General features: G+C 48.0%; 2 protein-coding genes across 2 annotated transcripts in view; both read left to right on the top strand.

Annotated features, from left to right (window-relative positions):
- The first annotated feature begins 252 nt into the window (after positions 1–252).
- LOC144179820 (uncharacterized) lies at positions 253–14,394 on the top strand. Its single transcript, XM_077708252.1, has 3 exons — positions 253–6,370; positions 8,402–8,853; positions 12,317–14,394. The coding sequence occupies exons 1-3, from the start codon at positions 5,922–5,924 to the stop codon at positions 12,883–12,885; spliced, it is 1,470 nt and encodes a 489-aa protein (XP_077564378.1). The 5' UTR covers positions 253–5,921; the 3' UTR covers positions 12,886–14,394.
- A 7,960-nt stretch (positions 14,395–22,354) lies between these two features.
- Xpd (general transcription and DNA repair factor IIH helicase subunit Xpd) overlaps positions 22,355–23,461 on the top strand; it is a 71,740-nt gene continuing 70,633 nt past the window's right edge. Inside the window, exons 1-2 of the mRNA XM_077707101.1 lie at positions 22,355–22,567; positions 22,984–23,083. Of these exons, the coding sequence (XP_077563227.1) occupies positions 22,563–22,567; positions 22,984–23,083 (105 nt within the window). The 5' untranslated portion in view covers positions 22,355–22,562. The remainder of the gene's footprint in view (positions 22,568–22,983; positions 23,084–23,461) is intronic.

The raw sequence follows: 23,461 nt of genomic DNA, 5'->3' as shown, positions 1-23,461 counted from the left end.
CCGGTTCCGAAGCGTAACCCATTACACTGACACTGTCGAACAATAAATAGTATTTGTCTTACCTGGAACTGCAGTCGTCGTGCTTCAGTATCAGTTATTTATTTGTGTAAATGTGTTCTAAACAGAGAGCATAAGATATTATACCGAGCTAGCCTTTGATCAGTATTTTTAATTAGAAAAGACGTATCACGATGGCATCAACGATGGCGGCGTCCAGTCGTTTGTTTTGTTTTGATCTCGCTGGACATGTCGCTGGATCATTTTGACAGTGTTTGACATGTTGTAGAGTTCCGTACTATTACAGAGTGACGACTACCTCCCAATCGCGGGTCAAGTACCCAGGGGAAAAAAAATTCGTGTGCTCGCGCTGCTTAGCAGTGGAGAAGCGTGCACACTGTGAGCATAACGCGGCTCTTACCCGGCCGCCGCCTGCCATGGATGTTTCACTTAGCCATGTTTCATTGGCTCACCAAGAACGACAAAACGACGAAGATAGCGGAGAGCGGTTTGACGGAGTTCTGCGCGCGTACCGATTTAGTCGTTTTCGCTCGCGGCGGTGTACGTGGCGAACGTTCTGCTCATCCGGTAACGCAAAAATGACAGGCGTATGATGCACTTGTCAACGTTGTTTGTAAGTGTTTTGCCCAGGTGTCGGTGAGCCCAAAGAATTTATTAGTTTCGCGTCCTTTATATTGCACGTTGGTGCTCACGCTAGTAGAGTGGGGCTGACACCCTTTAATAACCATTCAAATCGCCGTGACTCGCATGCGTTGTTTTTGCCGCAAGCGTTTTTACCTCTTGCCTAACAATGAGTCTTAATTAGGAAAAGTCGAACACGTTTCATTTTTAACGCCTGGATTGCGAAATACGCACTTCTCAACCTGATTGCGCAAACGGAACTGCCAGCAGCGAGCTGCTGGTAAGATCGAAACAAGAGCAATGAATGACCTATCTGTTGTGACCTGTTACTGGCGATCCCTCCAGCGTCATTTCCGAGCTAGCAGCGCGCAAAACCTACCGTGCTCTCCGTAACCGGGCTATCCCATCGGGTGTCGCGATGAATCAGTTGGCAATCAAGCTCCGAGAGACTGAAGCGCGCAACGCAAATCCGGCGTCGAGCTGCTTGTTACAGTTTTGAATTAGAGGCGTCGTGAATGCACCCTTTGCCCACACAGCCGCTTGTAAATAAGCTTTGTGACTTCGCAAAACTGAAGCGGCCTGGTATGTCGTTCTTCGTATTTGCAGGCATCAGTGTCGAGAGTCAGCGAGCTCCTGAGCTACTGGGACGAGGCGGCAGGGCTGAAGAGGCTTACCGTCTGCATTCTGACGTGGCCATGAACTTTGAGTTTATTATGCACAACCAAGCAGTCAAATCGTCTCTTCCCCATAGTCGCGTCTAGTTCTACCAAGTGTCTGAGCTTAGCCATACCTTTTGCTAACAAAGACTGTCAGTCGTTCAACCCAAAAAGAAGGCCGTGCTAGAAACGTAGTTGCTGGGTTACAAGTGACGGTTCCAGCAACATTTGGTTTCAACGTTGAATGCTGCTTATGCCATTGTTGCAGTCTTCATTAGTGCTTGAGCTGGTCGCTGATTTGTTGCGAACTGCTCTGTTGTTTCCCATTGTTAGTCATCCTTGTTCAGTGACCTTCATTTCCCACCTGGTGATGCGGAGGTTGTCATCTTGCTATAGTCTGGTGTGCTCAGCCATCTAAGTGGACATGTTTAGATGACGCTTTTGGGTGATGTACGGAGAATGCGCTTCGTCCGTGAAACAGTTTTTCCTTGATATGATACCTAATCTTATATTGTGGCAGTAATTTGTCCAGTGTTTGCCATTGTAGCTACGTATATACCATCTGGGAGTCTATCTAATGTCCCATAGCTTAAAGGGTCGCCACTTATGTGAATCTATTTGTCGAGCATACCCAATTTGTTACGGTTGATTACTGTGAACGGTAACAAAAACAAGCCAGGTACGAGTCAGGTTAGAAACAAATGCATACAGCGGTCATCAAGCAGTGTTATCGCACCATCCATGAAGGCACACGGTAAAAAAAAGAAGCAAAAGATGTTTTGTCATTTCTAGCAGCCTTAGTCAATTTACTAACCTTTGGTTTAGGCACTTTGCCTAAATACATCACTGATGACGTCACAAAACAGGCACTTTCCCTAAACACGTCATTGCTGATGTAACAAAACACACGATTGAGTGGGAGATCAAAATTTTGGCATAGACATGTTTTGAATGAAACCAACTTGTATTTTTTCATCATGGCCCCTTTATAAACTCACCTGCCGTTGAGAAAAAAACGGCCACACTGTCCGTCAGCTGGAAGGGCTCTCAATACTTCCCTTCCTGCTGCAGGTCCTTCCCTTTCTCCAAAAGGCCACAGGGTGCAGCACGGCCCTCCCCCGGATTGTTGGCTGTTGCGCTGTCAGCAGCGCGGCTATGGAACTCCAAGCTCGGGCAGTCGGCAAAAGCACTGGTGCACATGCTTAGGAAACACTCCTTCCAGTGCAGCCACTGCGGCATGGCGTTCGTGCAGAAGAACAGCGTGGTTGACCGCCTGCGCATCCACAGGCGCGAGAGTCCTCTTGGAAAGGGGCACTCACAATGCGTCGCTGTTCTTACACGTGCAAACACATACGCATGAGCAGAATACGCATGCATGCTGCTCACATAATTTACCACTGTGATAGTGCCTTCTGTTCGGAGACAGCAGGTGATGTCTGTTGCTCTTCCCGGAGCAGCTAGTAAAATCGCGAAAGTAAATAAATGCGGAGTACTAATAAAGTGATGGCCGACTGCCCACTCAAGTTTGGGTCTACATTTAGCAAATGTGTTGCAGGAACAAGTCCGACCATAATGAAAAAAAGAAAGAGAAGGAGGGCTGGGTAGCATGATAGTGTTATCAAGCACGGATTGTATTCATCGAGAGTCATGTTTCCTTCCACCCCCTCCCAATTTTCAGTACGGTCTGCTTCCATCTTGTTGATACATTCACTTAATGGCAAAAATAAGCTTCTTGGGCAGTTGGCATCATTGTGTCTATGTGTAGGGGTAGTGATAGCAGTCAGTGTTGTTTGCTGAGGCAGGCTTATGCTTGCATAGAACTGTCGCCGCTTGCTCCGCCTAAGTGACACCATATCATATCAGAGGCATGCGAAGCCACCACTCAACGCTTTGTCTTGTTCATTCACTCCCTGGATGTTTCTAGTTCACTTTTAAAATTCTATCTACGATGAATTACCAAACAAGAAACTGAATGGCCGCGAGTGTTTTCTTTTCACGAGTGAAATGCCTGAAAAGAGTAAAGGAGGCGAAGTAGCTCCTTGTAGCTGCCTCCTATACACAGGGCAGTCATTGCTGTGAACAGTTGTTTCCTACCCAAAGATTTCATTTACATCTCCATATCGTCATGTTACACAATGTCTGCATCACAAGTGCAATGACTTGAATGCACTGAACTTCAGCCGGGTTGCTTCTCCAAAAGATGTCTGAGCTGCGCCGTTTCATTATTTGCAAAAATGTGCAGTTGCTTAAGCGAGTACTCTTGAACTCGGTGGCTAAGGCACTGTGCTGCTGAGCTTAAGGACCCAGGTTCGATTCCCGGCCCCGGCGGTCACTTTTCTGATAGAGGCGAAAAACGAAAACTTTGGTGTGTTCGAGATTTCAGCTCATGTTAAAGATCCCCAAGTGGTAAAAATTAATCTGGAGCACTCCACTACGGCGCACCTCGTCGTCTGTGTAGCGTCGGCGCCTTTCGCCTCATAATCAATCAATCAATCAATCACTCTTGAAGGAGTAAATTTGTGTGTCTATCGAGCTTCTTCCGGCATTGTTGCATTTTTATAGTGAAGCTGTGATCTCGCATCGTTCTGGTTTATAGAGGCGTGAGCTGTCGTGCTTGGAACCTGCCAAGCCTCCCTGTCTGACATGCATAAATGTGCACACAAAACTGGGAAATTGCACACATTGAGGTTCACTGTGGAACGGGCTGGTTCAAAAGTGACATCAGGCACATGCAGTCTCTTCCGAGTTTCTCACGTGATGTACCATATGTTGTTCCCACGACAACTGTTTACACTTACTTCGGTGGGAAGATTGTGCGCTGTTGAAAGTTGTCTCTTTTGCAGCAGCAAGGAAATTATGCCTACTTGCTACCGCGTGGCCAAGTGTGAAAGGAGGAGTGTGCCCTAGTTACCGTATTTACCCGATTCTAACGCGTACTTTTTGTACGATAAAATAGGCCGAAAAATCGCATGCGTGTTAGAATCGGAAACAAAACTAATACTGCCAAAACAGTGGAACTTTCGTCCCACCCGTTGCCATCGCCATCTCAAGATGGCGCCAAAGCTTTTAGCAACGATTTTACGGACGCAGCAAGCTTAGGCGTTTAGGCTTTTCTATCGGCGTTCACACAAATCGTCAAATCGTTTGACTTGCGCGCTTGATAACAGCAATGGCAGCAGCGGCTTCCACATGTTTAAAACGAGTGGTTGGCTGAAGCGTGCACCTCTGGAGAAGCTCTCGGGACGGGCGTGCGAGGTGTGGGCCACGATCCCATCGACCATGGTTGAACGTTCGTTCAGAAGTGTGGCATCCCGAACGCGCTTGAAGTCACCGAGGACGAGATGTTGTGGTCAGCGGAGAGTGACGAGGAGTGAGATGAGTGAGATTACTTCGGGAAATAAATCGCCCGTTTCTCTCGCATTCCTTTGTCTGGGTCACAAAGTCCCGCGTGTGTTAGAATCGGAGGTGCAAGTTTTTCCGTTTTTTTTTGCCAGGAAAATCAGGTGCGCGCTAGAATCGGGTAAATACGGTAATGTATGCCTTTGTTATTCAAATATACATCGCCTTCAAGTAGGCCATTCGTTATTGCTAACAGCTGTGCAAAAGTAAAATACCATCTGAATATGCCAGGTTGTGGGGTGACAAGTTCATGCTGGCCGCTCTTAGTTGCAACTGTGGGCTCACTTTCTTTGGTCGTGACAGCGGGCTGACTTCTTTGCTGTCTGTGTACCTTCGAAAAATTGCAGTCAACCTATAACTGAGTGAATATGGTATTCATTTTTCAGGTTGTAAACATTTGTGTTAATAATCAAACAGCAGTTGCGATCATGGTGCAAAAATGACTGTTTTAACTTCATTGTGTCGCATGCTTTGCAGTCGAAAAGCAGTGCACAGGGAGGTGACTGGTTTTGTTTTTCTTTCCTGCTACTCGCTGTCATCTCAGGCTGTCGGATAACCTGATGGCTGGACATGTTATCTACGCCAAACTTGGTGGACACTGCCAAGATTCTCAGTCTAGTGGAACTAGTAGAGCAGCCATGCTGGCTTCGGTTACGTCACAACTGTTGTCTCCAAGTCTTCTAAGCTGTTTTTTTGTTGTTGTTTGACAAGTGTTGTACGCAGAAGTCGGCAATAGAGGTTGAGGCAGGAACAGCTCAATGAGGTGATGTGAACTTGCTCAGAAAGAGCCTGTCGAATTGAATGGCCACTTGGCGAAGGTTGCATTTTGGGACACCCGTGGTGTGGCAAGAAAACCTGCAGAATTTTGGGGTAGGCGTGAACTTTGCAGCTTTCAGCGGGAGGAGTAATATCGGAATAAGTTTAGTGCTAGCACTAGATGTGGCGTTCTCTAAAACAAAAAAGAAATTTAAATCCTCCTGAGCGAAAGACTGCCAAGCCAGCAAGAAAGGTGAGGGATCCTGTGTGTTGCTAGGCAATGTCCGTGCACGTTAGGCCTAGCAGAGCGGCTTGTTTGGCACCATCAGAGATGCTGCCTCCTCTTCTGTGTTGGTTCTTCCGCTTTGCTGTTGATGCGCTGCTGCCTCATTTGCCAAAGGAAAGGCTCTCAGTGTTTCCCGCTCCCTTCCTGTTGCAGGCTCCTCCTCCCTCCCTTTCCCAGGAGGCCGCATGGGTGGCCTCTCGCCAGTTTGTCGGATGTTCAGCTGTCCACAGTGCAGCTACATGACGCCGGCCTTGAGCAAGCTGGAGAGCCACAGGCGCACGCACACGGGCGAACGCCCCTACCAGTGCAGCCACTGTGGCAAGGCCTTCGTGCGGAGGACCTACCTGGTCCAGCACCTGCGCACGCACACGGGCGAGCGCCCCTACCAGTGCAGCCACTGCAGCAGGGCCTTCGTGCGGAAGGACCACCTGGACGTTCACCGGCGCACGCACACGGGCGAGCGTCCCTACCAGTGCCGCCTGTGCCCGGCGGCCTTCGCCCACAATACCAGTCTGGACACCCACTTGCGCAGCCACACGGGGGAGCGGCCCTTCCGCTGCTGCTTCTGCCCCCAGGCCTTCAAGTACCGCCTCCAGCAGAAAAAGCACGAGGAGAAGGAGCACAGCGACCGCCAGTAGTGCAGCGGGACGGGAAGGACCCAGCCATGTGTGTGCGTGCAAACAGTCGCTCCAGTAAGGTCAGAGGGAAGTGAGTCCTTTCTTGCTGGCCATTAAAGAGAAGGGTTGTGTAGCACGCCAACAGGTGCCGAGCTCAGAGAGAGAGAGCCGGCTTCTTCCTACGACGACGTCTTACCCTGAGCGAAGATTTTCACATTTGTCATGACATTGTCACCTCACCAGACAAGTGACCGTTGCTCCGTGCTAGTGTGAAAAGTGTGACTGCGGGTGGGAACTGTAGCAGACAGTGGTGTCCTGTGTTGGTCTCAAGCGTCTCATGATGGGTGCTGGCCCACTAGCACATTGTGCATTGTGCCTTCTTGAACACACACCACCGTTCTGCAAAAAGAAGCAAGCAAGGGGGTGGAAATTGTGGGGGGTCAGCAATCATACACATGCAAGTACATGCAAAAGCGAAAACGTTGGTGTGTTCGAGATTTCGGCTCATGTTAAAGATTCCCAAGTGGTCAAAATTAATCTGGAGCACTCCACTACGGTGCACTTCGTGGTCTGTGTACCGTCGGCGCCTTAAGCCTTATAATCGATCAATCAATCACTCTTGAAGGAGTAAATTTGTGTTTCTATCGAGCTTCTTCCGGCATTGTTGCATTTTTATAGTAAAGCTGTGATCTCGCATCGTTCTGGTTTATGGAAGCGCGAGCTGTCATGCTTGGAACATGCTAAGCCTCCCCATCTGACATGCATGGATGTGCACACAAAACTGGGAAATTGCACACATTGAGGTTCACTGTGGAACGGGCTGGTTCAAAAGTGACATCAGGCACATGTATTCTCTTCCGAGTTTTTCACGTTATGTACCATGTGTTGTTCCCACGACAACTGTTTACACTTACTTCGGTGGGAAGATTGTGCGCTGTTGAAAGTTGTCTCTTTTGCAGCAGCAAGGAAATTATGCTTACATGCTACGGCATGACCATGTGTGAAAGAAGGAGTGTGCCCTAGCTAATGTATGCCGTGTTATTCAAATATACATCGCCCTCAAGTAGGCCATTCGTCATTGCTAACAGCTGTGCAAAAGTAAAATACCATCTGAATATGCAGGTTGTGAGGTAACAAGTTCATGCTGGCCGCTCTTAGTTGCAACTGTGGGCTCACTTTCTTTGGTCATGACAGCGGGCTGACTTTTTTGCTGTCTGTGTACCTTCGAAAAATTGCAGTCAACCTATAATTGAATGAATATGGTATTCATTTTTCAGGTTGTAAACATTTGTGTTACTAATCTAACCGCAGTTGCGATCATGGTGCAAAAATGACTGTTTTAACTTGATTGTGTTGCATGCTTTGCAGTCAAAAAGCAGTGCACAGGGAGGTGACAGGTTTTGTTTTTCTTTCCTGCTACTCGCTGTCATCTCAGGCTGTCGGATAACCTGATGGCTGGACATGTTATCTACGCCAAACTTGGTGGACACTGCCGAGATTCTCAGTCTAGTGGAACTAGTAGAGCAGCCATGCTGGCTTCGGTTACATCACTACTGCTGTTTCCAAGTCTTCTAAGCTGTTTTTTGTTGTTGTTGTTTGACAAGTGTTGTACGCAGAAGTTGGCAATGGAGGTTGAGGCAGGAACAGCTCAATGAGGTGATGTGAACTTGCTTAGAAAGAGCCTGTCGAATTGAATGGCCACTTGGCAAAGGTTGCATTTTGGGACACCCGTGGTGTGGCAAGAAAACCTGCAGAATTTTTGGGTAGGCGTGAAGTTTGCAGCTTTCAGCGGAAGGAGTGATATTGGAATAAGTTTAGTGCTAGCACTAGATGTGCCGTTCTCCAAAAAAAAGAAAAAAGAACCATGATTTTGGAATTTTCAAATCCTCCTCAGCGAAAGACTGCCAAGCCAGCAAGAAAGACGAGGGCTCCGGTGTGTTGCTAGGCAATGTCTGTGCTTGTTAGGCCTAGCAGAGCTGCTTGTTTGGCACCATCAGCAATGCTGCCTCCTTTGCTGTGTTGGTTCTTCCGCCTCGCTGTTGATGCGCTGCTGCCTCATTTGCCAAAGGAAAGGCTCTCAGTGTTTCCCGCTCCCTTCCTGTTGCAGGCTCCTCCTCGCTTCCTTTCCCAGGAGGCCGCAGGGGCGGCCTCCCGCCAGTTCGTCGGATGTTCAGCTGTCCGCAGTGCAGCTACATGACGCCGGCCTTGAGCAAGCTGGAGAGCCACAGGCGCACGCACACGGGCGAGCGCCCCTACCAGTGCAGCCACTGCGGCAAGGCCTTCGTGCGGAAAGACCACCTGGACGTTCACCGGCGCACGCACACGGGCGAGCGTCCCTACCGGTGCAGCCTGTGCCCTGCGGCTTTCGCCCACAATGCCAGCCTGGACACCCACTTGCTCAGCCACACGGGGGAGCGGCCCTTCCGCTGCCGCTTCTGCCCCCAGGCCTTCAAGTACCGCCCCCAGCAGAAGAAGCACGAGGAGAAGGAGCACAGCGATCGCCAGTAGTGCCGCGGGACGGGAAGAACCCAGCCGTGTGTGCGCGCGCAGACACTCACTCCAACGAGGTCAGAGGGAAGTGAGCCCTTTCTTGCTGGTCGTTAAAGAGAAGGGTTGTGTAGCACGCCAAGAGGTGGGGAGCTCAGATTTCCACGTTTGTCGTAACATCGTCGCCTCTCCAGCCAAGTGACCATTGCTCCGTGCCAGTGCGGGAAGTGTGACTGTGGGTGGGAACTGTGGCAGACAGTGGCGTCCTGTGTTGGTCTCGAGCATCTCATGATGGGTGCTGGCCCACTAGCACATATTACCTACGTGAACACACACCACCGTTCCGCAGAAGGAAACAGGCGAGGTGGTGGGAATTGTTGATATGCATGCAGTGCATGCATACATCGCTCGTGTAATTTCCCACCATGATGCTGCCTTCTGTCGGTAAGCAGCAGGTGACGTCCAGTGCTGGACCTGTGTGCTGCTTGTACAGATACTTTTAAGGGGCAGCTAGAAACATTCGGAGAGTGAGTGAACTCTGTAGACATGACCCCGCCGTGATGGTGCCTTCATTTAGTAGACACAAGCTGATGTCCACTGCTTGGCCGCGTGCTTCTCGTAAAGATAATATGAAGGGGCAGCTAGAAACATTGAGAAATAAAGAAACACAGAGACGCGAACTGACAGCCAAGTACCTACCCACTGAAGTTTGTTTCTATCCTTTCGCAAATGAATTGCAGAAGCCAGTATTACCATAAGGGAAAAAAAGAGGAGGATGGTTGGGGGGGGGGGGGGTCTTGTTAGTGATACCAAGCACTGGTTGTATACATCAAAAGTCACGTCCCCCCCCCTCCTTCTCAGTATGGTTTGCTTCCATCTCCTTGACACATTCACCTAATGGAAAAATAAACTTCAAGGGCTGTTGGCATCGTTGTGTACCTGTGTAGTGGCAGTAGTAGCAGTCAGTGCTGTTTGCTGAGGCTGGCTTAGCCTCGCAAAGAACTGTTGCCAATTGCTCTGCCATGCGACACCATATTGTATGAAAGACACGCAAAGCCACCATTCATCGCTTAGTCTTGTCCTTTCATTCCGTGAATGTTTCTAGCTGGCTTTTAATATTCTATGTACTGTAAATTACCAAAGAAGTACCTCGATGATTGCAAGTGCTTTCTTTTCACAAATGAAATGCCTGAAAAAAAGAAATGGAGGCAATGTGGCTCTGGATAGCTGCCTCCCAGACACAGTGTCATCGTTGCTCAGTTGTTCCCCCCACCCCCCACTTAAGAGATTTCTCACGTCCTCCATTTCCACCTTCATATCTTCATGTTATGTGACATCTGCGTCACATACGCAATGACTCAAATGCATTGAACTTCAGCTGGCTTGCCTCTCCAAAAGACATCTCAGCTGTGCTGCTACCTCATGCATAAACACACAGATCCTGAAGTGAGCAATCTATAAGAAGTAAATTTGGGGGTCGACGCCGCTTCCGTTAGCATAAAAATTTGTTCCGTTTTTGTTTAGTAAACCTCAGCTCATGCACTATTCTTGTTTGTGGAAGTGTAAGCTGCCACTATGGGAGCCTGCCAAGCCTCTGTGTCTGTCATCCATGAACATGCACACTATACCGTAAAAATTGCCACGTTGAAGTTTACGGTGGAACAGGCTGGTTTAAAGTGACACCTGGCACCTACATTTCTTCTGTTTCCCAAGTGTACGTGGCTTATCGTGTTGTTCCCTTGGTACTCGTATACACTTACTTCGTTGGGAAGATTGTGTGCTGGTGAAAGTTATAATTTTTGCAAGGAAATTAAGCCTGCATGCTATGGCATGATGATGCGTGGAGAAAAGCACGTGCCCATCTTGACTATGTGTCACCTGAAGAATATATTCCTATGTTTATTCCAATGTACATTGGCCCCAAATAGGTGACCTCCTCATTGTTAGAAGTCACGTGAGGGCAAGAAATACCGACTGAACATGCCAGGTTGTGTGTGGCGGTGATTTCATGTGGACTTTCTTTGGTCATCATTGCAGGCTCACCTCTCTTGCATTGCGCAGTGCTTTCTAAAAAGCAGTCAAGTCAACCTGTAACCAATTGATTACAATATTTCTACTCAGGTTTTAAACTGTTGGATCATTAACCAAACCACAATTTCCATCATAGTACAGAGACGCGTCGTTGCTTGTTTTTTTCCCTTTTTTCTCATGTTGCTGTTAAAGCATGTATTGCCTCTTGTAAGAGGCAACTCTGAGGGGTAGCAGATAGAGAACCATGACTGTTTTAACCTAATCCTACTGCATATGATTTCCTGTTGAGAAGCAGTGTGCAGGTAGGCGACAGCTGTTTTTTCTTTTTCTTTCCTGCTACTCACTGTCATCTCAGTCTGTCAGATTACCTGATAGCTGTGCGTATTATCGACACCGAACATGGTGAACAGTGCCGAGCTGATCAGCCTAGCAGTAGCAATGCAGCAACTGTGGTTCTTTCGGCTGCACCACACGCCGTCGGTTCTAAGTCTTCGCAACTGTGTTTTCTTTTTTTTAATAGGATGTGTGTCCGTGGAAGTACGGCATGCAGTCTGGGGCAGAAACAGCCGTCATGAGGCGATGGGAACCGCTTAAAAAGGGGCTGGTCATATTGGGCGTCTGTTTAGTGGCTGATGGTTCTGCGACCCCAGCAATGCGGGTTAAAAACAAAACAAAACGAGAATTAATAAAATTTCTGGGTAGGTGTGAGCTTAGCATTTTTCAGGGCAAAGCGTGTCGATATTTCATTTCGAGAGAGGCACAAGCCAGGCACTTCCCGTGCGTTGCAGAGCGTTAATGGACCATGTTGATGTGCGGCGTCCCGTTGTTAAACTGACCTAAAGGATACCACACCACCTGTATTTATGAAGGCAAGGCATAGGATTGAGCCAAGAGAACAACAGTTGAGAAACATCATGAGTATTTCAAAACCCTTGGCTCTGCTGCTGCTCAAAGCCAGGCTGTGCATTTAAAAACCTGCAATTCTATCCCCTGGAAGCGTGCAGTACAGCAGCACGCTTCTAGCAGTTGCTCTCAAAAAGTGAAGGCGTATTCGAAGTGAGCAGGTAGGTGGCGCTGGGTGTGTGCAGGAAGTGGCAGGCTTGCACCCGCAGGCAAAGGGAATCTTGCCAAAGTGCGCTGTCACAGGAGGTCTCGTTAGTGCGAAAGCCCCAGATGTGCCATCCCTGAACCAGCTGTGATTTTGAAGCTTCTGAAGCCCCTTGAGCGACAGACCTCCGAGCCATCAAGGAAGCGGAGGGCTTGTCTCCGTTGCGGGGCAGTGCCAAGGCTCATCAGGGCAGCTCATTTGGCACCAACGGAGATGCTCCCTGTTCACCATGTTTGATCTTTCTCCTTTCCCCTTCTGCCTCGCTGCTAGTGCACTGCCTCTGTGTTGGCTGCAGGAGGGGCTCTCAGTGTTTCCCCTCTCTCCCTCCGCATTGCAGGCCCTTCCTCCCCCCCTTCTCCCTCCGTGGGTGACCAGAGGCAGCTGCAGTGTCAGTGGTGCAGCTACGTAGCATTATGGCCGAGCCATCTGAAGAGGCACGAGCACATCCACACGGGCCAGCGCCCCCACCAGTGCGGCCACTGCGGCAAGGCCTTTGTGGAGAAGAGCAACCTGGTCCGCCACCTGCGCATCCACACAGGCCAGCGCCCCCACCAGTGCAGCCACTGCGGAAAGGCCTTTGTGGAGAAGAAGGACCTGGTGACCCACCTGCGCATCCACACAGGCCAGCGCCCCTACCAGTGCAGCCACTGCGGCAAGGCCTTCACACAGAGGAACAACCTGGTCGGCCACCTGCGCGTCCACGGGGGCGAGAGGCCCTACAAGTGCCACCTGTGCCCCATGGCCTTCGCCCAGCAGACCACGCTGGACAACCACGTGCGCAGCCACACGGGGGAGAGGGTCTTCCACTGCCGCTTCTGCCCCGAGGCCTTCGTTTACCGCTACCAACAAAAGAAGCACGAGGAGAAGGCGCACCACCACGGGTGTGTGGACACTCGCCCAGTGTGACTTGAGGAGGGCAAGGTCTCTGTGGCGATTGTTGCGACGCACCGAGCATGCCAAGAGTTTGGGGGCTCCGGAAGAGGGCCAATTATGTTTGATTTTATCATGGAGTAAAACCTGGCTCCGAGCGAAAATTTTCTCCTTCATTGTCACATCGTGGCCTCAAAAGCTGGCTGACAATTGCCCCTCGCTAGTGCAGAAAGTGGGCTTGTGGGTGCGCACAGTGGCAGGCAGTGGCACCTTGTGTTGGTCACGAGTGGTTTGTGGCCAGGGCTGGCCCACTAGCTTATAGAGTTGAACATAAGCTGCAGCTCTCCAGACCGGAACAAGAAACACAAGCTTGTTGAAAAGGGTTTGCGATATTTCACCATTTATGGACCTGCAAATGCATGCACTGTGTGTATGTCTATATTTGTATGTCTGTTATGTAATACTAATAGACATACACAAAGTGCATGCATTTGGACATGGGAAACAATGACAGTGCATGGATTTGGAGGACACAATCGCAATGTGATATTGTCTGTTATGTAATAATATCCCACTGCAATTGTGCCTTCTGTTTGTGAGCAACAGTTGATGTTCGGTGCTTGTTGCTTGTGCTCCTTGTACAGACAAATTTAAGACGGCTAGAACACATTCGGAGAACGGAAAAACATGTTAGCCAAACTGATGCCAGCTTCCCACTGATGTTCGCAAAATGTATTGAAGTGAATGCAAACTATAATGAAAAAAATAAAGGAGGCAGCTGTCATGGCTTCTCCCCCATTTCTCAATGGGATTTGCTTCCATGTTTGATACGTTTAGTAAGTGGAAAAAATAAACTTCACTGGATAATTAGCACCAGTTTACGTCTTGTTGAGCGAGCTTATGTAGCAGGAACCGAGAAATTAAGCTAGTCAGGGAACCAAAACAACAAGAAAAGCATTTATTTGCATGTTGTCCAGGTCAGGTGCTCAGTGCTGGACTGCAGTGACAGCGAGCTTGAAAGCGGTGAAGCATGAGAATGGTTCTTTCCGACAATGGTAACATGCTCCAAAGGAGTATGACAACGTTTTTTTTTTTTTACACATTCCAGGGCACGGAAAAATGGGGAGGCCGGAATTTCGAAAACGTAAAGCCATCTCTGTGTGGCTCTGATTGTTACCAAGTCCATTCTGTAACAATTAGTCTCACGAGAAGAAATAAAATGATCAGTGCTTTTGTAGGCCTCCTGAACTCTAGGTAGCTTCCACATTTTGTGGGGTGTCAGCTGGTAATTTAGTACCTCGCCTCTTACTCCAACTTTGCTGACTGTTTTCTTCCTTGCAAAGTAGGCAGACTTCAATGGCTTCAGTAGCTATTCTTCCATCCACCTTGTAAAAAAATTAAAGCCGTTCCACTCAATGTGAAAGCTGTCGGAAGTGGAGAGCAGTGATTTGCCATAATGGGCTGTAGCGCCGTTATCTGCTCACTGCTACCACCCAATGCAATTCAAATTTCCCGCCTTCGCAGTGCTCGCGCGCCCCCCGTCTGAAACTGCGCCGAGTTGTGTTCTTTTTACGCTTGCTTTTCCTCCCGTGCGTGCCGGCGTTGCACTGCCACTTTTTTTCGCTTACTATCGTAAAAACCAACCCAACGAGCGTTTCCAACTAAATGAACACGGGCACTGGTGATTAATTACGTATATTTTGCCTCAAAATTACCTACAGTTTTCTTTGTGCTAAGCAATGGGGAGATGTATGACAAGCGCCAGCGGTCCACGAGTTTCAAACGCTTATCACTATATAAACCGCTTGGCTTTCGAAGCCTCTGGGCAACGCCGCGACGACAGCCGTTACGACGGAACGCCGTGTGGCTCTACTTGGGTCCAGCGAGCGAGCTACGACGACAAGGCGATCCCCTAAAGTGCTCTGCACTTAAAATCTCCTTAACAGCATTGCCACATGGCATCTGTGGCACACAAGGGTGACTAGGGCCTTTTCCGAGTCTGTTCTAGCACGGCATATATGCATGAGTCTGCGACCAAGGAGGAGAACAGAAGTCAGAGTGTACAGGTGTCCGCTTTGATGAAAGTAGGAGGCCGTGAGTTCTAACTGCTCCTACCTCAGTGAGCACCGTAGCTGGTTATTCAAGCCCAAGTTTGGCTCATCCCAATACCTTTCTGAATGCTTGCTAATCAGACACCTCCACTAACCAGGAACTATGAATTTTCTGCTGATTCCTGCATTTCCAAAGTGTGCGGCAACTTCTTCGTTGGAGAGCATTCAGCATACATGCTTCAAGTTAAGGAAGCCTTCGCGAAAGTTCAGGCTTTGTCCGAGTTCAAAACACGAGGCACAAAGCAAAAATTATTAAGGAGGCACAACAGGGCTTGCTCCGGCGGCGCGGTAAAGTCACGGCGCCGGGCACTAACCGGGCACGGCACCGACGCGCCCTCTGTCGCAAAGTGCCAAAGGGAAAACGCGCGCGGCATGCTTTCCGAAAAGGCTCGCCGGTTCAAGGTCAATCAGTGCATAGCCAGCTGCCATCATGGGCAGACGATGCTTACAAATCTTTCGTGCGACTGAACTTTCATTGCATTCGGTTTGCGGCGGAAGAAATCTTCGTGTTCCAAACATCGTTGTCGTTAGACGAAGCTGCTTTGATTTTTTTTAGAATGCAAAGCCTACAATAAAAAAACGTGTTTGAGAAGCTAGGTATATGATTATAGTTTCATGGAAATATGGTTCTTATCCTCTATGCCATTAGCTCATATTTAGACTGTCCTAACTTCCCCACCTTACTCTGCAGCATGAAAAGCACACGCAAAGCTGAGAAGCCCGCGAGAGGGGTGAGCGGCAAGAGTGAACCACTCGTGGTGAAAAGGCGGCGTGGGCAGACGTAGTCTGCTCCGGGATTCCTTCGGGTGCTTCGTTTTAAACACTGTACGGCTTGTAACTAGGGCAGTATTTATTAATAACTGCAGCTAAAATGTCTAGCACTGCTATTTATCTATTTTACAGAAAGAAATCTGGCAATTTTCACAAGATATTCGATGATATTGTTACGAACAAGTGGACAGTCCCCGATGTCCCACCATAGACGACAACGAGGAATTGGCTGACGCACAGCCGGTGCGAGCTCGGCGATAGCCGCCATGTAAATAGTGTAAAATACATCATCCGCATCTCATGGTTCATGTCCTGTGCCACGTAGCAATACTATTACGATTTTTGTGCGTCGCGTCCGAAGAAGAACATGTTAGCTATGGCAGCGCGCTTGACGCGTCATCTGTTGTGCCGCTCCGCAAGCTGCATTTCCTGCTCACCAGAGAGTGACATTAACGCGCCAATCGCCCGCACTGTCCCAGCCCAGCGGATTCCCCTCCCCAAATACCCCTTTCGCCGTGACCCGAGGTGAACCCTTCCGACCAACAAATCACCAAAAGCTGAGCAGGAAGGCGTCTGATGTCATCAAAGAAATTTTCTAAGTGGAACGCATGTGATACGGCGCACGTCAAGAGAGCAGCGTAGCGTTCGGAGTTGCCCCTTTGTGATAGTACGAAGGAAGGCCTCGCGAAATCTACTCCTACAACCTTAAAGGGCCGTGCAGACAAATTACGAGTTTGTTTCATTCGAAAGATTCAGTGTGTTATAGTGCCCCCACCGCTTGTCTGCTAGCAAACGATGCTTTATTCACTAAGAAAGTAATCAACTGAAGTTAAAATTTTGGTTCCCCTGCCAAATCGTGTTTTGTGACGTCTGCCATGACGTCACAAGCGAATGTTAGTGCGCTGTTAGGCTCTGTATCGGACTGCGTAACCTTATTTAGCTGTTGGTCCTCCTAGATGCAGACGAAAGCTGCAATAGCTATTCTTTCATCCACCTTGTAAAAAAATTAAAGCCGTTCCACTCAATGTGCAAGCGGTCAGAAGTGGAGAGCAGTGATTTGCCATAATGAGCTGTAGCGCCGTTATCCGCTCACTGCTACCACCCAGTGCAATTCAAATTTCCCGCCACCATACTACGCCGGACCACCGTCCGCCTTCGCTTTGCTTTTGACTGCATGTGTACCTGGCTTGTTTTCGTTGCGGTAGAAAGTAACATGAGGTATGCTCGACAAACAAAGTTTCAGAGTTTATTTCAAAAACACAATGATGTGCGATTACATAATGTAGGTATACTATCCCAAGGTAAGAAACTGCACGCGGGACCTTCCATGCTTCTACATCATAAATAGCGAGCATGTTCAAATATATAGTTTGAAGTTATCCATCCACTATCTCGTAAAAGTCAAAGTAAGGTACGTAAAGTTTCAGTTTCGAAACTGCAGAAGCGTCACAGAGGTATGGAACTTCTGAAGTGCCATAAGGTACACAAAGAAATTCGTACAGAGGGCATGGCATCATTAACCTTACGTCCCCCTACAGTGACAATATTACCCCGGATGGGCGTGTCAAGTCGAAGTACATAGTGTTGCCTAAGCAACCCGAAAAAAAAAAAAAATAAGTGAGGGTGTTCAGTTCCACCCGATGACAAAAATGTAGGCTGTCTACCTTACCACAATAAATCTTTTCGTAGGTAACTTTAAAAGTTAATGGCCATGACATCAGGGCATGAATTGATAGGGGAGCTGCCTTGTCTGTTATAAACAAATCACTCGTGTCTGAAAAATGATATTCTTAAAGGGAGACCAGTTCAAATACACGGCTTTGATTGAAAGAAACAACTTTACGATGAATGAATAAAAGCCAAAATGACATACAAAGGTCAAAGCTCTTAGATCGACAGCTTAGTTGTTAATGGGTGCGAATATCAATTTCTACTCTCAAGACTTGATATGGAAAGACTTAAAGGAGTGCTGGCATGAAATTTCAAAGCTGAGATAACTATATAAAAGGCTTCCGTTTTACGTGGAGATATCTCCCAGCAAGTTTCAAAAGTAACCATTCAGCATAACAGATTTTAAATGCATTTCAATCTTTGGGCACTTGAGAAAGCTCAAAACGGATACTCTTTTGCAATCGGCATCAGCATATGACACCATCTGCTCCTCTGGCCTCAAACTGCCGACGTGAGGGCTCCTGTGACATGGCCAACGTCCTCGCTGCAGTTGGCACACGCTGCTCTGGTGTGTGTATCACGTCACGGGTTTTGGGACCGATGTGAAAATGTTCTGGTTGGTCTGGGTGGGGAGAGCATTTTCGCCACCATTTGGAACTCTGAAATCATAATGTCACGTGACAGCTCCAGGTGACGTCACTTTTCTGGCTTGCCGGCTCCATGCTTGCCGGCTTGCCTCGGCCAACTCGGCGAGGCGGGAACGCGAGAATTCCTGAAGCCGCACCGATCAGCTGCCGGACCAGATGTGCAAGCGATGCTGCGAATCTCGGCATGCTCGTGTTTCTTTCCAAGCGTCCTTTGCTTGCTCGTTCGCAGGGTTGCCTCAGAACATTGTCTGTCTGCAGCGAGCCAATGTTTGTGTAATATTTAAAGGAGTACTGACACGAAATTTTCGTGTTACGTTTTTTTCGCTGCCATGCGTGCCTACCAGCCCACTAATCATAGAATGACAGATTAGACGGTCGAGCGCAGCGTAAACATTCATTTACGGCGTCGTTTATTCGTGCCAGTTTCGGTTTCGACTGAAAAACGCGGAGCGGCCGCCATAACAGGATGTATCACATGACGTCACCATTCTTGCCGCATCGCTGCCTCTGTGGAAGCGCGCGCAAGCGAGCGCACGCGCGCGCCCAGACCGGCCAAGGTTTTCGCCGTCCCCACAGGCCCGGGCAGCATGACGTCAGTCCCAAAACCATGACGTGTACACACGCCCGAGCAGCGCGCGCCAACCACAGCCAGCGCGTCGGCTTTGTCACGGGAGCCCCGACGTCGGCAGTTCGGGCCAAGTAGCACATGATGTCATGTCGGCCCGCTCTGGGCTTTCTCGTGCGGGCGAAGATTAAAATGGATTTTAAATATGTTTCGCTGAACTGTTGCTGTTGAAACTTGCTGGGAGATATCTCCTGATAAAAAGGAAGCGTTTTACATAGTTATCACAGCTTTGAAATTTCGTGTCAGTACTCCTTTAAGCTAAATTGATGCTGGGGGAATTGCTAAAGTGTCGTGACATGTGCAAGAACCACGTCACTTGTTGCCTCATTCAATTTTTTGTCAAGGTAGGAACAGTCCAAGTCTGCGCAATCATAGTGCGCTTATACGATGAGAAATCATTATCCTATCTGAGAACTAAACTTCATTCAACGAATGTTACATCATGTTTACATAAACTTTATTTTCTTAGTGTTCAGCACTCCTGAGGTTGCGGCTTTCTCTACAGTTGGGTTTGGTTCATCTTATCGAGGTACCCGATGTTCTGCATGCAGCACATGTTAAATTCGTTCTAAATCACCTTGGTACGGGTATTTGTCTTTTCTAGAAAGCTGTACGCCAAAAATGGCATACGGCAGCAGCTAATTTACCTTGACATTGCTAATTTATATCACGTCCAAAAGGCCCCTGCACTCCAACGCATGCCAGGTAATTACTATAGCTTGAACAGGAACGGGGCTTTTGACAAACATGACGAGGTTGCATAACTAAACTAGCGAAACATTACGTCTTTCGTAGTTGGGTTTGCTTACAATGCTGTTTGGTTTGTTCAGAAATACCCTCTTGAAGCTGGCGTTTATCTCTCGCGTACTCCACATATATTTTGTTGTGCCGTGAATCAACAGATCTCGCAGCGCACCACAATCCTTTCCTGAAGCTCGGAGCTCTGAGGTAGTGTGTAATGATTCAACAGGGCTGGTGGAGTCCTGGCACTGACGAGAGTGCGTAGAAATTATGTGTACTGGCTAGGCGAAAAGCTGGCAGCCAGCTAGTGCTGCAGGTGCACTCGGCAAATCGTGTCACAATCTTATAGTACAAGAGAATTGCACAAAAGCTTGATTGATTGATTGATTGTACAGTTTAACGCACCGACGCAATGCTGGCGATGAGGCGCGCCGTAGTGGAGGACTCCGGAATAATTTTGACCACCTGGGGATCTTTAACGTGCGCCGAAATCTCGTACACACGGGCGTTTTTGCTTTTAGCCTCCATCAGAAAAGCAGCCGCCGTGGCCGGGAATCGAATCCGCGACCTCGTGCTCAGCAGCGCAACGCGAATTGCACAAAAGCATATTTTGAGAGCGAAGAGAATGAATAATTCTCTGCGCGTATAACAGCTAGGAGTAAGGCTGAAGGTAGCTCGTATGAAGGGGTATTGACATGAGGGTAATACATGTCCTCTACACCCCTGCACTCTGGGTACCAAGTAAGACTGAGCTATGTTTATCCCCGAAAGAAGAAGGGGCCCTGCGCAGTGGCTGCACAAAGGGAGGTCGCCCTTTCGTGGAATGTGTAGGCTGTAGGGACGTTCTGTTTGAAATCTGTGGCAAGCCAGGGGACGCAATGAAATCACTTCACCTTTTCGTGGTTTTGTTATGCTGGTGTCGTTAAGTGTGTTCCACTGTTGGTGGGACAGCAAAACTAACGGATGATGCCGCTCTGTCCCCCTCCCCCCCCCCCCCCCCTTTTTTTTTTCTTTAGTGTGTGATCCAAGGACTGAGAGAGAGAATAGTCTTTAATGATACTGATGAGGTTAGCCTGGCCAAGGCGCCTAGCTACCTGGACATCAGCAACTACTGGTCTCCACGGCAGAGACCGCCACGTCATCACCGATACTCCTGGAATGAGGAATCGCATCCATTTAATTCTTTGCCACATGACGTTGTCCACTTCTATTTCTACTGTTCGTCTTATTCCGTGTTTCAAATGGCTATTTGATTTTCCGAAAACGAACTTCCAGCTATGTTACACACTACTTAAATTTAAAAGGAATTAGAATTTTCAGTGCACAGAACACTCGTCTTCTTTTTTTGTCCATTCCCTGTGCTTTGATTTTTTGCTTGGCGAGAGTTTACTTGTTCCACTATCTTGAGTGAAGGCCACTAGTTGTGACTTCTGTATTTTGTGTCTATTGTTGCCATAGAGACAGCCTTTGCTGGCAAGCCGTGCCACACAGAGGGCCATACCTAGGCACACTGTAGTGACAGTACACCGTGCACAGACAGAAACTCGTATCTTTGTGCAGGCAGCTTGGTGCGGGACTTGAGCTGAGGGCTGTTTTGGGTCCATGGTCGGGTCCCAGTCAGGCTGTACGTGCAATCAAAGCTCTTTTGGAGTTTCTTCGGGGCACAGAACTGGACAAAGTTTTGTGAATGAAAATTTTGGCCGCATCAAATGACATCTTTATGTCTTCACGTTTTTTTTTCTCTGTTTTTTTTTCGTTTTGTTTTTCTTCTCTCATTTAGCGTAGCAAGCCAGCCCGATGGCTCGGCTGACATCGCTGGTCTCCATTAAAGTTATTATCTCTCTCTCTCACCCTTTAAAGTAGGAAACATCAGCTTTCCTGAAAGAGTTGCAGACGTACAACAAACACATCCCCACTACCAAACTTGCATCTACTGTGATTTTACTATAATAAGATGTAATTACTAGTGAAGCACAAACAAGGACAAGGGAAAGACCACTGGCCGATGCTAATTTTAGTGTGATTTACTGCTTTAACTCTATATGATTTCAGTCATGACTCTGCTCTACTATTTCTATGCCTGCCTTGTCATAAGTGTAACCTGGTGTGGCCCTCGGTACATTTAAATTAAGTTTTTTAAGTGGTCACAGGGTTAGAACCTGCAGCCAATACCTATCCAGAGCAGCCACTCTAGCAACACATACTCGTTCAGTCTCATTTGTGCACATCATCAGGTTGCATTTCAGGAGCCCTCCACTTCTTCCTTTGCAGAAGCGTATTTGACCTTGGAGGATCCCTCTCAAATGTTAGTTAGTTCAAGTATTAGTGCAGGTAAAATTTTCCATTTATGCACAAGTAATGGAAAAAAAAAATTTCAAATAATTCTCAGTAATAACCAATCCTTGCATCGCTACAAATTTTTTGCATGAGAGTTTATATTCCCCAACTTGTTGAGATTTTCCTTGCCCATGTAAGCCAAATTTTCTTGACCAAAATACTAACAAAAATACGTAGAACCGATTTCAAATAAGGGAGAACTCAGGCTTTTGAAGTTCCGCGACAGGAGACTACCGTAACAAAAGTTGAAATCGAGGGGGCAGTTTATTTAAGTACTGTATGAATGCGTGCAAAAAATGTTTTCTATTAGTAACCAAACGAGTCTTCTTTGCACAGCGTTGTTGCCGTGCAAAAAAGCCAACGCAAAGGCTAGCTGCTCTTTCAAAGCGTCAAACTTGGCGCTACCACGTGACGTCACCTATAACTGTCATGTGACATTAAACGTCAATACATTAAAAGGGTGGTTAACGTTTTTGCCAAATCGCTAAAAAGGCGCTAAAATCTAGACGGTGTTTGATATACAACACAAATTTGCTTTTTTTATTTCTAATTAAATTTTTTTGTTGCGTTTATTAACAGTTTGTGACGTCACGGTCTGCACAAACACGTTTCCGCGAGCGCTTTCTTTGCGCACTCATGAACGCACTGCTCTTCATGCCGTACGCGCAAACACGCTCCCTGAGTGGCAATCTTTGCGAAGAAACCGTATAACTTGCTCTTTGCGATGGATGATTCGTGCTGCCAGTCCGCCGTGTGACGCTACGACGTCTTCAAACACAAGCTTGGCGTTCCGAAGCCTGGAGCTTCAAAATGAAGTACGCGAGTACCATGCTTTTCAATGAAAAGCCTTCGAGCCGTGCAGCATTTGACTTTACACAGGCTACGATCTGTCGGCACGTTAACATGAGCCCACTATGCAGCAACCCTTCTGTTGTGCAGAGTGTTGTCCCAGCTATTGGTGGTGTGCCCCGCAAAGCTTGTCAGCTATCACTCGTGTAGTTCTTGCAGCGGTTTCCCGAGTCCTCGGCGCAGTAGATAGACTTTCCAAACCCGCGGTTGGCTCATTTCGAGGTTTAATTCTAGAAAAAAAATAACAGGAAATGATAAAAAGTTTGCTGAACATCTTGTGAATGACGTTCCCTGTCTTGTACAGCGTGATTCTGGGAATAAAGTAGCGTTTGCAGCCGTCCAGAATTGCCGTTGTAATGTTTCCCCACCGTTTCTTTCGCAGGATCGACGTGGACGGCCTGCCGGTGTTCTTCCCCTATGACTACATCTACCCGGAGCAGTATGCTTACATGCTGCAGCTCAAGCAGTGTCTCGACGCCAAAGTGCGTTTATTCTGCCTGAAGTGCCGTTTGAAGTTGCTCAAACGATCTGCTGCTCTTTAAGAGGCAACGTGGTGTCATGAAAATACGGAGAATCGCGTATTGTGATCAGATGTGCTAGAAAGATCACAGTTTCTGCACAAATCGCATCACCATGTAGTCTGGGATTGGGTCAGTAGACATGAGCCATTTGCTAGAATCCACCTTTCACTGCGATTTTTTTTTTTTTTTTCAAGGGTACCGTATTTGCACGATTCTAATGCTCTCCCGATTGCAACGCAATAGTAGGTTTACGTAGGAAAATTCTGCAAAAAATTACTTCTCTATGCTTGTACCGCGCAGGTTTACACAGGGTTCGCACAGGTCCTTGAAAACCTTGAA

The sequence above is a fragment of the Haemaphysalis longicornis genome, unplaced genomic scaffold, assembly GCF_048455015.1.
Source record: "Haemaphysalis longicornis isolate Haplotype H1 unplaced genomic scaffold, Haemaphysalis longicornis Haplotype H1 scaffold_4, whole genome shotgun sequence".
Lineage (NCBI taxonomy): Eukaryota > Metazoa > Arthropoda > Arachnida > Ixodida > Ixodidae > Haemaphysalis > Haemaphysalis longicornis.
This window is presented reverse-complemented; position numbering and strand designations above follow the sequence as displayed.